Source organism: Magnusiomyces paraingens (genome assembly GCF_902498895.1).
Source record: "Magnusiomyces paraingens strain CBS 517.90 genome assembly, contig: contig5, whole genome shotgun sequence".
NCBI classification, from domain to species: Eukaryota; Fungi; Ascomycota; class Dipodascomycetes; order Dipodascales; family Dipodascaceae; genus Magnusiomyces; species Magnusiomyces paraingens.
Window position 1 is genome coordinate 2,532,870 of NW_022474071.1, and position 17,325 is coordinate 2,550,194.

A 17,325-nucleotide genomic window follows, 5' to 3' on the forward strand; every position below is an offset into this window, starting at 1 on the left:
ATATTCAGATTTGAGATATGCGTCAGACTACAAAACTTACAAAAATTAAGAATTCCACCAGGGTTTGGTCTTTTTGTTTACTATGATATACTCTGATTTGAGATATGCGTCAGACTACAAAACCAACAAAAATTAAGAATTCCACCAGGGTTTGGTCTTTTTGTTTACTATGATATATTCAGATTCGAGATATGCGTCAGACTACAAAACCAACAAAAATTAAGAATTCCACCAGGGTTTGGTCTTTTAATTGACTATGATATACTCTGATTTGAGATATGCGTCAAACTACGAAACTTACAAAAATTAAGAATTCCACCAGGGTTTGGTCTTTTTGTTTACTATGATATACTCTGATTTGAGATATGCGTCAAACTACGAAACTTATAAAAATTAAGAATTCCACCAGGGTTTGGTCTTTTAATTGACTATGATATATTCAGATTTGAGATATGCGTCAAACTACAAAACTTATAAAAATTAAGAGTTTCACTAGGGTTTGGTCTTGTAGTTAACTTTAGTACCTTTAGAGTTGATATTTCTATTGCAATGTGAAAATGGAAACTATTTCTAAGGAAGCAGACCAAATCCTTCAACATGTGTTTTTACAATCGTCAGGCATCCGTTTCAGTTGACAAGTTTCTTGATTCCCTGGTTGCGAAACATTTGCTGAACCTTTTGAGGTTTTTCTTTTTTTTTGCATTCAAAGAAACACATAAAACAAAATATATTTGGCATGAATGGATGAATTTTTTTTTCATTTTTTTAAAATCAATAATTCTAAGCCAGAACATTTTTTTACCATGGAAATATCACTTTACAAACCTTTTTTGGGTTATTTCACTTGATTCCAAGCGCCAGAATCTCTGACTATTTTTCGATTGACGGCACAGATAGAGATTTTTTTGTCCACATATATTAAGTTTTAATGGTGCAGTACTACATTAAAGATGCATTTGAATGGGCTGTGAGACTCCAATTTTAAGAAGTTTTGACATCCACGATACCTTTTTTATTATTGTTATATTGGAATGTTTGCTAAAAACAAAACCTTTTTTTATATAGCAATTTTTTTCTTATTATTAATTTCGTTTTATTTTGTGACAGACATTATTTACGGCTTAAATCTAATTAACCTTTAACCTGTTATGTATCATCATCTAGTTATCCTTATACCTTTTTTTTTAAAAAAAAAAAAGACAAAAAGTTTTGGAGAAATTTTTTTTGAAAAAGATATTGACGTTGATCAACATTGAGTTAAGCGAACCTTCACTTTGGCCCATTCGCTTAGTTATAAACAATGGCATTTCCTCCCCATACCTCTATTTCTTTTTTAATGGCTTGATTTGTTGACAACTGTAGGCTAGTTTCCTCACTAGGCTAGTTTCCTCACTTTGTTTAAATTATTTTTATTTAATTTTTTTTTGATCTCTTTGAGTATTTTTTCTCTCATTGATTCATTAAAAAAAGGTTGTTAGATTGATTTATGTTGTATTAAAACAATTGTTAAGAACATGTTTTATTTGATATTTCTTTTAATGTCTTAGTGCATACCTTCATATAAGCTGGTTCTATGATTTCCATATTATTATACCCAAAATTACACCCTAGAAAAAGTATAATTTATTTAATTTATAATTTTGATTCCCGAATACATTTAATGGCTAATCCCATTTCCCTTTGAGAGTTTTGATTTTACAAAATGAATTCTTTTTCATGTTTTTCATGCTTTGATTTGCCTAAAGTTTTAAAACTCATTCATGAAAACATCTTCAGTATACAGACTCATGTTCCCCTTTTTTTTTTTTAATTCTTGTTTCTGGTTAAAGAATAATATTGTGAACAAATGAAACCCATAATATTTCATTTCCCATTGATTTGATGGGTTCATAGAATATCATGAAATGAAACTTCATTTTTTTCATGTCTTTTTTAAAAAATAATCAACTATAAAATCATAGCTATTCCCTCAGAATGATATTTTTTTTTCTTTTCTTTCTTTCTTTCTTTCTGTTTTTCTCTATCCTTATCGGTTCTTTTATTATTATCTTATATTGCAACATGAAATTCGACAGCAAAAACAAACTCACGGTGGCCGTTTGTGCCCTTTTATTTTCCGTTCCAGTCTTGGCTGACCAGGCTGCCGAGATCCCTGCCGATGCTGTTTGGAACGACATTGCTCCTGATTCTCGCTTTGATATTGCTGCAGATGCTCCCGAGATGAGAGTGTAAGTTTGTCTGAGATGACCAATTCCAAATAAGTTCATTTTCTCTTAGTGTCTCTAACTCTTTCAATCATTTGTTTTATAGCAATGAAGTTGATCCTAATGCTGCTGCTGATACAGATGACAATAGTGATTCTTCTGATGAAGGCCAGTTCTTTAAGAAAAAGAAAAAGTTCACCAGTTTCCTTCCTTGGGTGACATCTTTCACTACCTCCAAGACGAGAACTACTACTACAACGAGAACCATCACCTTTACGGCCTCTCCTGCAACCACTACCACCCCTTGCACAACCACTTCTACCACCACTCCTTGTACTACTAGGTCTACTTCTACCACTCCTACTACCACTCCTTGCACTACTACTTCTACTTCTACCACTCCTACCATCACTTCTACTTCTATCACTCCTACTACCACTCCCTGCACGACCTTGACCACCTCTATAATCATAACACCTTCTTCCACCAGTACTCCTTGCACGACCTCGACAACTTCAACTTCAACACCATGCTCCACCTCCACTCCAGGTTCCGGTTCAGGCTACGGCTATGGATCTGGTTCAGGTTCAGGTTATGGCAGTGGAGAAAATGGTGGTGTTGGTGTTGGCAAGGGTCAAGGCTCTGGGTTCGGAAAGGGTATTGGCAACGGACCCAATGGCTCTGGAATTGGCCAAGGATCGGGTCAGGGTGTTGGTGAGGGTTATGGAAATGGACCTGGCGGTAAGGGTTACGGTGAAGGCCATGGTCAAGGGTATGGTGAAGGCAAGGGCTCTGGTAAGGCTTAAATTGATTAGTTTCAATTAAGTTTGATATCTTCCATTACCCCCTATTCCCTTTTTTTTTATATTATTTATTTTTTTTTTGTGACTGAATTATCAATGATAGTACAGAGAATTTTTATCTATTCAAGTAATTTCTTTTAATAATTGGAACGAAACACTATGTATTAAACAATGTTTGATTGAATGATTCATTCATGATTAGGGTATTTTCAAAAAAAAAAAAAAAAACAGAGAGGTGTGTGAATGTATGGTCACGTGGTAATAAAGTTATTAGAAAACAAGAACAAAGATCGGGAGACTCGAGAAGGACCTTTTATCTGCTCGGCCTTGCACGGGTATTTTTAAGAACCGTTTTTGTTGTAAACTAGGGATATAGATAACAAAAGAAGATGATGTCCTTTCAATTTGAGTATTGTTACGATAAAAAAAAAAGAAATAAAAAATAAGAACGGCAAGTAGTTTTTTATTTATTTTTTATTTTTATTTAATTTAGGTGTCGGGACGCGGCAAGTTTTGGCGAGGTTAGCAGAATGATTGTAAAAAACACCGCAATAAACAAATGGATCGAATGGCATTCACGAAAACAATAAGGAAGTAGAAAAAAAAAATTCTTTGATCCAAATAATAGTAGAGAGACTTTTGAGCTAATTGAAAAGATTATAAAAATTTTCAAAAGTGAAACGGATGTGATTGTTATTGAAATTTTTCTATGTATATACAAATAAATGGTGTGATCTAACAGTAGAACAATTGAAAACAAAATTGGGTTAGGGTTTTCTCTTTTTTTGAGTAAAACGATTTATGACATTTGTTTAAAATTTGACACTCAAAACGTACACACACTCAAGTATTTATATTGAAAAGGATTCTCTAGAAGTTAAATAAAAATGAATGAAATTTGATTAAAAAAACAAATAAATAAATATTTTACAATTGAAAAAAGTAACTCCGACACGGGGAATCGAACCCCGATTTCCACGGTGAGAGCGTGAGGTGATAACCATTACACTATATCGGACTTTTTTGAAAAAGTAAAACTCGTTTACAACTTATTCTAATTGTTTAAATAAAATTCCACATCCGTTACTCTGCGCTGCTCTTTGGAAGGATAGCGCAGATGCTGATGTTATATAATTCTATAACCCTTGAATAAAAACAAACAAACAAACGCTGCTCTTTGGGGGGAAAGGGCTGGATGGTGTATAGGGTAACACGTTCCCTTGACAGCGGAAGATACTGGGTTCGATTCCCAGAATACCCCCTTTTCCTGAGGATGTGTACGGGAGTATACACCTAGACTGAAAAACCATAGGCTACCCTGGTTACTGGAATGCCGACTCTTCCGTACAGTCTAAATAGCCTGCAGGTGATTGCGGGCCGTATCTCTGACGGAAGAGATTAAGAAATACATGGGCGTCCGTGAAGATAAGTGGAAATGGGTTGGGAAGGTTTTGGGACCGACAGACTGGTTCTCCCTGTTCCCCGTAAGCTGGCATCAGGGCCCATCTTCCGGGCTACCGGAGACGCACAGAACAGAAATCACCAGTACTAAAAAGGTACAAATGAAAACCGGCAAGTCACATAGTCAGACAATAAAAGGATAGCGCAGATGCTGATATTATATAGTTCTATAACCCTTGAATAAAAACAAACAAACAAACAAACGCTGCTCTTTGTTCGGGCTGTTGGAGATGCAATGTTGAAGCCAAAATTAAAAGTTTATTATTAAAATGAAAAGATATATAGTATGGACAAGAAGGATAGCGCAGATGCTGATGTTATATAATTCTATAACCCTTGAATAAAAACAAACAAACAAACAAACGCTGCTCTTTGAAAGTTCGTTTTTTTTTTTTTTTTTGATAATCAGCATTTTTTTTTTTCACTTTGTGCAAAATGCAACAACTTTTCCGATATAAATGATTCATTCCATCTTGAGCCTTTTTTTTCTTAATATTGGCAGTTTCGGATAACACCCGAGGATTACTGTTAACAGGGAGAGAAGAATTTTTTTTTTATTTCCATAAATAAAGGGCCCACGTTTTTTTTTTTTTTTTCATTTCTACTTGAACTGTTTCTATTTCTTTTTTTTTTGTGATTGTCTTTTTCATCTTCTATTTCTTCTTAATATTTTTCTTCTCTTTTTCCAGTTACCTATTCATCGTATCTATGGGACATACGGCTGTGATAGATTGTTGATGAATCCAACGATTACACAATAATTATAATTAATTATAATTATTGTGTAATCGTTGGATTCATCAATAATATTATAATTATAATCAAATAAATTTCTTAAAAAAGAATATAGTAAAGCGTAATTCCATCTAATAATATCAAAGATGTTTGTAAAAGGGAAAGAATAGGAAATATTAATAAATAAATAAAAAAATCTCAAGCGGAACTGGTCGGGAGCATGAGCCAGTGCAACTTGCAATTGTGTTTGAACTTCACCTTGCAACTGATTTATGTATTGCAACAAGGCCTTTCTTTATCAGTGGCATCCAACCGTTGCCGGTAAGCCTTTTTTTTTTCTTTTTTTAGTTTTTTTGATACTAAATATATATTTCAAAACTTTCATATGCTTGGAATCTGTATGATATATATCAAAAACCATGGTATACAAATCCTTTGGGCAATTAAAACCACAAAGACAATACAATACAATACAAAAATTAAATTAAATTAAACTAACAAAATGCAATGGCTATTAAAATAGATTTCATTTTTGAATGCCAACAACGTATCAATAACAACAATGTTTTGTTTCTATGTAACTTTGAATTAATATACAAGAATTTTAAAACATCTCCCAACACTATTGTTATATCGAGGCATTTATTTTTAATTAAATTAAATAAAATTAAATTAAATAAAATATATCAAGTAAATACATATATATATAAACGAATCACTCAAAGCATAAATGCGATTTCCCGGGTGTCATTCCCGCATCGAATGTCCCTTTCTCTTTCTTTCTACTTAAGGAAAACAGCAATCCGCAAAAATCTCTTTTTTTTTTTCCTTACTCTTTCTTTCTTTCTTTATCGCCCATTGTAAAATTTTCGTCAGTCCACAATCATTACTTTTCGTTTCTTAATTGTTGGATTTAAAATTACGCCCTTTTTTTTTATCTTTTCGTGGAATTATTATTATTATTATTATTATTATTATTATTATTATTATTATTATTATAATCAAAATATATAAAATAAATAAGCGCGGGTTATTTGAGTCCCGAACAAAAAAAAAAATTCAATTTTTATTTTCTAACAACAGCCGTTCCTTAAATAAATTAAGAAATTTTTTCTTCCATTACTCAACAGTATCGCCGTACCCACTACCACCATCACTACAACCTAATAATAATAATAATAATAATATATATAAAACCAACTAAATATCCCACTTCCTCTTTCTTCTTCTTCTTCTTCTTCTTCTTCATCATCACCTCTCAGAAATCTTTCTAATATATATAACATAATTCTCCTCACAATGCCTCTACCACTGCTAGCACGTCTCTCCAAGTCTGCCGTTTCCTTCTCGGCCCCACGCCTTGCAACTCGCGCAGCTTCCTCTTTCACCAAGCTGCGCGCAACCCCCTCACCTATCTACTACGTGGCCGCCACCGGTGCCTTCACATTGGCCCCGACTGCGCGCTCCGTGCCTCTGGGTGCCACAGATGCGCCAGCTACTACTTTTATTCCTGCACTTCCTGCTGGTGACGTTTCCGCAGATGGCACCTCTGATGGTGTTCCTGGCTTCACGGCTCCTGCTAGCGAGTATACTGTCCCCCCACCCTCACAGTTTTATGCAAACCCAACATTCCTGAACTTGCTCAAAGATACCCTTACCCACCACATCCACGAATGTCCCACTTATAATAGCCTGGCTGAGGGCGAACTGTTTATCGGCGGCTCTACTCTTCATATTTATGACCTGCGTGCACCCCCACCCTATGGCCGTATCCCGGATGTCCAGGATATCATTGGCACCGTGCGCATCCAGGAACCTGTCCATGGTGAAGGTATCAACAAGTACGAGGTCCCACCAATTGTTCCTGGTTCCTTTGAGCCCAATGACATGTACCGTGTACTGACGCGTAATGGGTTTATGACGCTCAGTGAGCTTCTGCATAAGCGTCTCACCACTGCGGCCCAGACGCCCATGTATAGCGACGAAATTTAAAGCAAATGCAAAATGCAAAAGTTATCTTTTTTTTTAATCAATTGGGGAAAACATAATAGGTTTATTTTTATAGAATTACAATTTTTTTTTAATACAAATAATCTTGGTGCACATTAAGAACACTGGTGTCAAGACGATCACGGAAGTTTTGCAGATCCCACATCATGGCCATGGTGTGCTGAACCATCTTCTTGATGCCTGCAACAGGTGGTTGGCCCAATGATACAAGAATAAGTGAATTGACTTCTTCTGCCAGTTGGTATCGTTCAGAAGGTCCCAAAAGTGCAGCCAAAGCAGGATCAACCTCTTCTTCTTCTTCTTCTTCTGCATTCCCCTCTACCTTATCCTTCTCAATCTTGTTGTCTTCATTAGGAAGCAACTCATATGCAAGTAACGCAAATGTCCGCGACAACCGGTCCTGCACATAGATTCGGCGGTCATGCTTGTACAACTCACGCAATTCCTGGCCGTATGCAATGGATTTCGCAAGCCCAGAAGGCCCCTCCTTGACCAGCTCAACGAACTTGAGGCACCGCAGCTTGAAAATAACAAGCGACGTCTCGTCCTCTAAAATACTCGGATGCTCCTTCTGAATCAGTTGCAGTGCAGCATCAATGTGGCCCTCCACAATCAGCTGCCCAACTTTTTGTCGGTTCAAAATGTTGGCATCCTCAATCTTCATGGCCTCGTCCTTGGTCGCATCTTCCATCTCAACGTCCTCGTCTTCGTTAAGCCCAGAGGTTGCGTCAACTCGGTTAAGTCGTTGCTCTTGGTCGAGCTCTTTTTGAAACTCTCGAGCAGTGTCAACATATCCCATGTAAGTGAAGTACGATGCAACAAGATTCTGTACAAACTCTGGCATATCAGCATGGATCAAAGGCACACCATTACTTTCTCCCTCTTGCTCATGTTCCTCCTGCTCCTCCTGTTCCTCTTGCTTCTCTTGCTCTTCTTCTTTGTATGTACCCATTGGCAAGTTGTTTGCCACAAGAATCTCATCCATAACAGTATCCTTAGTCTCTTTAACATACCGTTCAATATTAAATCGAAACTCCTTTTTACCAAAATTCGTCTGAATCTTTACACTCGGCTTAAATCCAATGCACGGATACACCTCTAGAATCTTGTTATCCTGGGCATCGCGACCACTGCGGTTCGATCGGCGAGTATTACTACTACCACTATTATATGACGACGAGTAACCCATGTTTGATGTTAAATCTGCAAAATTTAATCCAGTTCCACTTCTGCCCGAATCTTGATTGATTCCACGGAAAATGTCATGAGTAGATCCCAATGGCGGAACAGTCGGTTGACCAGAGGTCGACGCCTCAACAGTCAATGCACCACGAGGGAAAGTCGCTGGAGGTGCAAACTCCAACCCTGTGTATGCTTCGCCCAAGTGAATGCCATTTTTGGTGAAAAAAATGCTGCCGCGAGCAAAGTTTACGCCACACCCAACAACATCGCCTGTGCCAAACTTGTGTGCTTGAGGCGACCCGTGATCCTGAGGTGAAATGATACGCCCATCGTCACTGTGGAACCCCCACGTGTGCTCTGCGTGGCCAGGGACCTTGGCAAGCCGCGCGCGGTCTGTGCACAGTCCGACACTTACGGTGGTGTCGCGGGAGGCAAACAAAATATCTACCTCGTAGTAAAATACACCACATAGCGGCGGGATTGGGTAATTTGTTTTAAGAGTGCGAGTTTCCTGGATGCTAGGCTTCGACTTGGACTCATAAGTAATGAGCAGACCGTTTGCACTAATCACAGGTGCAAGGTCGTCGCTGCCAGACTGTGTAGCCACCTCACGATAAACCCAAGAAGTAGGCAAAGGAGAAAGTCCAAGGAAAAGAAGACCAGGAGGAACGCTATTGTTTTCAAGACTGGAATCGTTGGAAGATTGTTGTTTGGGAATGCTTCCGCTGCCACTATTGGAACCACTGCCAAGTGCCGGATCAAGTGGCCCAAAAACACCTTCGCGGGCCTCGTCGTCGTCGTCCACATCAATGTCATCATCTTCGTCATCATCATCATCATCGTCATCGTCATCGTCATTATCATCAAACAATTCTTCATCAGCACCCCGCCGACCTGAGTTGCTTCCAGTGATGGTAGGATTCAACCGCGACCGGCGACTATTGTGGATCTGAGCAAGCAACGACATGTGGCCTCCAGAACCGGAACTCTGTCCAGCAGCAGCAGCAGCAGCAGCAGCAGCAGCAATAGAGTTTGCAGTAGAAGACGGTCCAGACAATGAAGGAATTTGGGCCATGCGCCGAAGCTGCGAAATAAGCATGCTAGAGGTTGAATCTCCATCATCTGAACCATCTGTGCCTGAGTTGACAATAGTTGTGGGGCCGCTATTACCTGCACTTGAGGAAGTAGTTGTAGTGGTCATAGTCGTATCTCCAGTGGAGTGACGAATCACCGAAATGATGACTGCTGGAGAACCACCCGTTTGTGTTGTTGTTGTGACCCGTGTTTGTACGCGGGGGGGTAAAGGCAGTTGCTGGGGGCTGGTTGTTACTAAAGCCGTCGTATTATCGTCATTACTGCTGGTTTCGTTATTACCTTCAGAGTCACCATCAAGATTTTGAGCCGTACCGTTATGGTTTCGGCCACCATCACCACCGCGCACGCGAGCAGATAATGATAATGAAGACCCAGCAGGTGGCGTGCCTCGGGCCGTGCCACTACTGCTGCCGCTGCCGCTACCACTGCCGCCACTATTACTGCTGTTACTTCCACTTGCAATTTCGGTGGCGTCGTCGTCCATTTCCTCGTCGCGAAATCCAGGAAGGGTGGAGACCACGCGGGGTCCGCCGCCAGGTGCTCCTGCTGCGCGGAGAGGGGCCATGGGCGGGGCCCAAAGACTGCTTGCGATATTGTGAAGGGGGGGTGTTGATTGGGATGTGGATTGAGTGTTGAAAACACCCGCATCAGAGGGAAAGGAAAGGTTTGAAGTCTATACAAAAAAAAAAATAAGGAATCCTTGAACCAGGATGGGTAAAAGGTCATCAGCTTGAGAGTTTTTCTGAGTTTTATTACACAATTTCAAAGAAATGGAAAGGTGAGGAGGATATGAAAGAAAGAAATAAAGAAAGAAAAGTGTAAGTTTGTGAAAAATCTTCCCATTGCTGATGGCCGATTGGATCCCGGGGCAGGCCAAAGAGGTTAGTCATTGTGTTTTTTTTTTTTTTGACAAAACGTACCTGGTCAAGAAAAGAGCCAGCTTCAAAAAAATCTTCAGCTGCTGTTGCAGGAGTTGTCGGGATGAGCGATGCAGGGATTTCAATACCAGCGGAAGCCAATTCTGCAGAAGATAATGGGCCTGTTGTTGTTTCAGATGTCGAGGTAGCTGTTGTTGAAGATGGTTCTATTCTTGGAGTCACTGAGGTTGTAGAAAAAGATGCTGGTGCAGGGCCGGTAGCAAGTCGCTGGTGTTGGGCTAAAAGCAACAGGTACTGCTCGCCAAATGCAGTTGAGAGAAGATAGGGCGGGATAAGGTCCATGGTTTTATTTTAAGCCAAAGTGATTTTGAATATATAATCCCTATGTTTTAATTTTAATATGATGTTTTATAAAATACCACCACTATAGTAAGAGAAATGGCCTATATTGGATGACCTATGACAGGAAGGTTTGTGAAACAAAGCAGTGTTGAATTCTGAGATTTAAAAAAAAATAAAAATAAAAATAGAAAACGAAAGACGGTTCTTTTACTTAAGTGACTTAATATCCAGTCTATTCAGAAATCTTTTTTTTTAAAAAAAAAGGCTTGATATTGTTTGTTTTTAAAAAAAAGTTTGTTTAGAACTGATATGATTGTTTGTTTGATAGAAGATGGTAAATTAAATAAGATAGATAGATAGATAGATGGTGATAATGGTTTTGGAGTATCAAAATAAAAAAAAAAAAAAAAACACACACACACCTTGGAGCCGCGTTGTGCTGATGGGAGGCAAACAAATTTACTGGTGGTAGTGGTGGTGGTAATGATGGTAGTGGTAACAGTTTATGAAGGTTAGGGTTTCATCTATGTAACAACAACCCCATATATATTTAGCTTAACATCCTCAAGTACCGCCCGAGTCTCTCGGGTCTCTCGGATCTTTTTTTATTTTACAAGGCATATAATATAATATAATAAAAAATATAATAAAAAAATTAAAAAAAAAAACTCATCATGTAAATGTATTAAAAAAAAGCTCTCATAATAATAATTATCATCATTATCATCATCGTAGTCATTTGTATAAGTCATCATTCAAAGTCATATCATAATCATCGTAATCATCATCAATCATCATTCATAAATCATCTTTATGAAACAAGAAACTCATCAGCCATGGTGCTATCATAATCCGGAGTATCCTGTTGCTGATCTCCAACAGAATCTCCAACCCGGGACTCCAACCGTATCTCCTCGCCAAACCCAAGTACCCCGGGCCCCCCTGAATTAAAACCTCCACCACTCCCGGCTCCACTGCTATTCCCCCCACCACTAACACCACCAGGCCCAACAAACATAGGATCATCGTCGGTCCCCACAAGTACATCGCCGCGGATTTTGGCGAGAGCAATTTCTGCAGATGTAGGTCCGAACGCCGTCACCTCAATGTTGAGTTGTCGTTGTAAGCTTTGCACCAATTCACGCAGCTCCATCTCCTTATCATTCTGCGCATCAATCACATTCTGCAAGTACCGGATATAATCAACAGATCGCGTCAAAATCGTACCTTTATTTGGACGCCCGTCTTTTGTAAGCACATTGGTTCCACTGTTGGCTGCTCCAGGTCCGACACCTCCACTACCACCACCACCACTACTACTGCCACCACCACCGTTAGGATTTCCTGTTCCAAGCGGATCAACTAAATTGTACAACATCACCTCAGGCACAAGAGTAGCAAGCTCCTGAATCTTCTCATTGATGTTGTCACGTCGTCGTCGTTCTACAGCATTATGTGATTCGCGTCGTCGACGTCGGCGTTCCGCAAGAATGAGGTTTTGTGTCACAGATGGTGGGCCGGAAGACCCCGCACCAGCCCCACTTATTACATCATCCCCAAAAGAATGCGGTGTTCCACTAGGTGTCAAACTTCCAGGCGTTGCACCTTCTGTACCAGCCGATGTTTTGAGTAACTGTGGTTGTTGTTGTGATTTAGGGAGTGGAATGGGCGCGGATGTAGCCGAAGATGCAGTTACTGGTGCTGTTGTTCCTGAAGATGTTGATGGTGACGATGTTGCAACAGACGGCTGCAAATGCGGTGAGGTTATTGTACTCGGAGTTCCAGGAGGAAGTTGTTTTTGATGTTTCGTCGGTTGTTGTTGTTGTTGGTGCTGGTGCTGTTGCTGGTGCTGTTGTTGGTGCTGTTGTTGGCTCACAAGTATAGAACCACTTGTATTAAAGCTCCCTACTTGCGCAGACCCCGCAAGAGGCGGCTTTGCCGATGGACTGAACCCAAAGCCACCGTAAAGATCCACATTGTTACCTCCCGTGCCGCCAATGGCAACACCACTACTTAAAGGCCCGCTACCAGGCCCCACAAAGCCCGAACCGTAGGATCCCACAGGCGACGAGGTAGCGCTGCCAAGGCCCGTAGTGTTTTCAGATAAAAATCGTAGTGTATGTGAAGGCGAAGCCCCAGGCACAGGCACAGCCGAAGAAGGTGGCGACGCTATTTGGTGCGTCATACCGTACTGAGCAGGAGATCCCACAATTTGGCTTTGTTGTTGTTGCTGCTGCTGTTGCTGCTGTTGCTGCTGCTGTTGCTGGATTTGCATTTGGATTTGTCTCTGCTGTTTAACCCACAGTGCTTGTTGTGGGGTTGTGGGAGTACTACCACTGCTGGGTGGGCTTGCGATATTTCTTCCACCCAAAGGTGATGCTCCAGAACTTTGTTGTAGCTGCTGCTGCTGCTGCTGCTGCTGTTGCTGAGACTTTTGTTGATGTTGCTTGACATTGCGGAGAAGAAACTCATCAAAAGGTGATGTTGATTCGGGCACAGGTGGAGTGGTACCAAATGTAGGTGTCGACTTTATGCTACTATTGCCATACGTCAGAGACACAGATGCGGGGCCTGGGCTACTAATACTGATTCCGGGCATCTGTTGGTACCCCCCAGGACCAAACTGCTGCTGCTGTTGTTGTTGTTGCTGTTGCTGTTGTTGTTGTTGTTGTTGTCTATGTTGTTGTTGCTGTTGAGAATGTAGCTGCTGAATATGAAGCTGCTGCTGTTGCTGAGGTGGAGGAGAGCTAGCAAAGTTACTAAGTTGCGCTGGAGGTGGATCCGGTGATGCAACTGCATTAAGGTCAAGCAAGTCCGATTCATCAATAATAGAATAATTCCCCGGTCCATTTCTTCCTCCTCCTCCTCCTACTCCTGTTGTTCCTCCTAAACCGCCACCCAATAAATCATCCGTGACGTCTAACCCAAAGGCTTGCATTGCAGACGAGGATGTGGTAATTCCTGGTGCGGCATTAATAGAAGAAACAGTGGCCGCTGATACTGACCCAGGATTAGCGGTGGCTGTTCCTCCACCAAGTATTGGGTGAGTTGTGAAACCCATAAGGCGCGCGGGGTCATCTAGAGAAGGTGATGTATAAGCAAAAAGGTCGGGGGAAGCTAGTGACGCGTTGGACATGGGGGAATTGAGTACATCTGGGGCTGTGTTATAATTGTAGTTGTTTGAGGAAAACCCGGTAAGGTATGCAGAATCTTGTTGTTGTTGTTCTGTTTTGATAGAAGGATTAGACGCCATTGAATTGTTTGTGTAGCGCGAAGATGCAGAAATATATGGATTAATTCTGCCTGGCGACTCTGGAAGATCTTCTTGCTTGATATAAGGTGTTTCTGCTGGTGGCATTTGAGCAGAGGGTAAAAGAGGTCAATGAATTGAGAAAAGCTAGATATAATGTTGTTATTGTAATGGTGGTTGCTGTTGCTATTGCTATTGCTATGGTTTATCTGGAGAAAGCCATGTATATAGAAGAGATATTGGAGATAGATGAGAATAGCTAAAAATATTTGGTGTTTGAAAAAAAAAAAAATTTTATACATAAATTGTTAAATTTATATATATATATATATATATATAAATAAATAAATATACCGCGGGATATATAAATTGTTTTTGTTTGTTATAACTTAAAGTGTTTAGAATGTCTACGATGGCGATGGCAGACGAAATTAAAGGGAGGAGTGTTTTGAGGGGAAACAACGCAGATAAGCTTCAATTAAAACGGGGTGGGGACAGGCACGCAGGCTGGCTGGCTAGCTAGCTGGCTGGCTGGCTAGCTAGCTGGCATGTTGTAACAAAGGTAAGTTGTAATATTAGATAATGTAACAAATTCTCTTAAAATTGTAATGTAATATTAAATATAAAAAAGTTGTAATGTCACTGGTGTCGGTTGGAGTTATTTCCGACTTTTGTTCTCCTTTCTGCACTGTTAAAAATTCTTCAGCCTACTCTAGCGATATGCCGATGAGCTGTCAAAAGTTTTTTTTTTGTTGCTTGTTTGAATGATATGCGTATCCGGTGGTTAAATAATTATAAAAATAATAATTAAAAACTAAAGGAGGAGGAAGGATGGCAAGAAAGTGTGCTCAAACGTGATATATGGCAGCACATTCCAGGCTTACAATTAAAAACGAATATTTATATCCCTTTAGATCCAATAATAAATCTCTATAAAAATTAATATGTTTTATATTTATAAATCAGGCTTAGCTTCTTCTGATTTCAAATTTTAGCAAATTCTTATTTTATTTACTTTTCAGGAGAGTAAAAAAAAACAAAAAAACAAAAAAAAGGGGAAAACTATATTACGGCATTTTAAAGTGCTAGTGGACATAAATACCCATATACTGTTTTATCCAGGTGGCAGTGTGTTGTTGTGTGTGTAAAACGTCCCACTTCTCGGAAGTGCAAGAAAATATATCAATAAATAAAAAAACAGCTCAATATATATATACATAAATTTTTAAAAGATATTAAATAAATAAAAATGTAAGGCTTCTATAGTCCCTGACAGGGCCCAACCAGGTTGGGTATTTGGGCACAAGATCGGGTAGTCGGAGACATGTTATGATTCTAGTACCGAAAAGAAGAAGATTAAAGAATGATGATTTTACTCAATTATATTGATTTTTTTATAAGTTTTGAAAATATGTCTACTATTATTTATTTAAAAGAGTCAAAAGGAAAGAATGAAGGATTTTTTTTATAAAAAAAAAAAAAACCTGTATAAACGTAATATACAACAGTAAAAAAAATATATATATATGAAACTTATCAATACCAGAAAAAATATTTAGAGAATATTGAATTGTATACTTATATATAAATCAAATCGGGGGAGGGGAGATAAATAAAAAGAGAAAACTTCATTCTCGTAAATATATAAATGCACTTTCTTCACGGTATCATCTCTTCCATTAATTGAACCATTATTGAGGAATAGTATAGTAAAAAAAAAATAATAGAAAAAGAGTAATATAAAAAAATAAAAATAGTAGTAATAAAAAATCATCATTTTTTTTTTTTGCATATTTCTTATTGTTGTTTGTCATTCGTCGTCATTCGTCGTCGTTGTGTAGTATAAAATTAATAGCCGCTATAATAATAATAATAATAATAATAATCACATCATTGCCTCAGCCTTTAGCCTTGGCACATAAACCGTCATCATCGCCGTCGTCGTTACCATCATCTGTAATCGTCGTCGTCTTCATCTTCGTCGTAGCCATCAGCTTACAAAATCAGGCATCTTCTTGTAGGCTTGCGCTCCTTGTCCTTAACCATGAGAGCAGCGCGGGTAGCATGCTCAAAGACCTCTCTGACACCTTCCTGGGTCTTTGCCGAGCATTCAAGGTACTTGAGAGCACCAATCTTCTGGGCAACAGCCTGACCTTCTTCAGGAGTGACAGGGCGCTGAGATGTTCGCTTGAGTTCCTCAATGGTCTTGGGGTCAAAGCGAAGATCAGTCTTGCAGCCAACAAGGAGGATGGGAACGCCCTGGCAGAAGTGCAGGACCTCGGAGATCCACTTTTCCTGGACATTGTCCAACGAGTCTGGAGAATCTATGGCGAAACAAATCAAAATAACGTTCGAGTCAGGGTATGAGAGGGGGCGAAGACGATCGTAATCTTCCTGGCCAGCGGTATCCCAAAGGGCAAGCTCGACGTGTCGGCCATCAACTTCAACATCGGAGACGTAGTTTTCAAAGACTGTGGGGAGGTAAACTTGTGGGAAGGTTCCCTTGGAAAAGACTCTGTGAGAAAAAAATGTTAGAATTTAAAATGATTGCGATTTTGTAGTGTGTTGTTGTGATTGTTGATTACTATTATTTATACGTACATCAGCAAGCATGTCTTGCCACAGGCACCATCGCCAACAATGACTAATTTTCTTCGCAATTCAGCAGGTTGTCCGACCATTTTTGTATATGATGTGTGTGTATATATATAAGTTTATCTGTGTTGGAAAAAAATAGTGTTAGAATAAAAAAAATATGCATCAAAAAGAGAGGTTATTTAAGGGTTTAAAAGGGAAAGGAAGAGGAGGGGAATAGGAAAGAGAGGGAAAGAGGGAGAGGGAAAAAAGTTAGAGAAAGGGAACAAAGGTTTGTATGTGTGTGTGTGTGTGTGTGTGTGTGTGAGTAGGTGTGTATGTGTATGTGTGTGTGTAGGTGTGTATGTGTTTTGTTGTTGTTTAGGGCGTAGCAGCAGTGGCAGCAGCAGCCACAACCAAAGGGGAATGGGCGGCGGCCACTGCAAGCCGAACGGAATGCGCAGCCAGGAGGTGTTAAAGAGCGACATCATCATTAACAACAACGATAATTATAACGGTAATAACAACAACAGAAACAAAAACACCAACGACAGCAACAGCATCAGCATCAGCAGTAGTGGTAGCCACTGCGGTTAGTAGGGCTTAGTGAGAAGAGACAGCAAGGCGCAGTCAATGTTGATGCCTATGAAAGGAATGACGGCTGAGCAATTGCCCAAAAAAAAAAAAAAGGGAATGATAGGTGGCAGTGACATCACAAGCAAAAGCAAAAAAAAAAAATTTAGTATTAAATAGCTTCGACATAGGCATCAGCAGTAAGAATGGCAATAGTG

General features: G+C 39.6%; 5 protein-coding genes across 5 annotated transcripts; 2 read left to right on the forward strand and 3 right to left on the reverse strand.

Moving 5' to 3' along the window:
* Positions 1-2,061: 2,061 nt before the first annotated feature.
* SAPINGB_P006427 (uncharacterized protein) lies at positions 2,062-3,010 on the forward strand (the record flags this gene model as incomplete). Its single annotated transcript, XM_032001138.1, has 2 exons — positions 2,062-2,228; positions 2,311-3,010. The coding sequence occupies 2 exons, from the start codon at positions 2,062-2,064 to the stop codon at positions 3,008-3,010; spliced, it is 867 nt and encodes a 288-aa protein (XP_031857029.1).
* A 3,492-nt stretch (positions 3,011-6,502) lies between these two features.
* Positions 6,503-7,195, forward strand: SAPINGB_P006428 (uncharacterized protein; the record flags this gene model as incomplete). Its single annotated transcript, XM_032001139.1, has 1 exon — positions 6,503-7,195. The coding sequence occupies one exon, from the start codon at positions 6,503-6,505 to the stop codon at positions 7,193-7,195; it is 693 nt and encodes a 230-aa protein (XP_031857030.1).
* An 88-nt stretch (positions 7,196-7,283) lies between these two features.
* SAPINGB_P006429 (uncharacterized protein) lies at positions 7,284-10,710 on the reverse strand (the record flags this gene model as incomplete). The annotated part of the gene is made up of 2 exons (XM_032001140.1): positions 7,284-10,163; positions 10,411-10,710. 2 exons carry the CDS (start codon positions 10,708-10,710, stop codon positions 7,284-7,286), a joined length of 3,180 nt encoding a protein of 1,059 aa, XP_031857031.1.
* Positions 10,711-11,521: 811 nt separating this feature from the next.
* SAPINGB_P006430 (uncharacterized protein) lies at positions 11,522-14,068 on the reverse strand (the record flags this gene model as incomplete). The annotated part of the gene is made up of 1 exon (XM_032001141.1): positions 11,522-14,068. One exon carries the CDS (start codon positions 14,066-14,068, stop codon positions 11,522-11,524), a length of 2,547 nt encoding a protein of 848 aa, XP_031857032.1.
* A 1,887-nt stretch (positions 14,069-15,955) lies between these two features.
* Positions 15,956-16,641, reverse strand: SAPINGB_P006431 (uncharacterized protein; the record flags this gene model as incomplete). Its single annotated transcript, XM_032001142.1, has 2 exons — positions 15,956-16,475; positions 16,562-16,641. 2 exons carry the CDS (start codon positions 16,639-16,641, stop codon positions 15,956-15,958), a joined length of 600 nt encoding a protein of 199 aa, XP_031857033.1.
* Between the last annotated feature and the right edge of the window lie 684 nt (positions 16,642-17,325).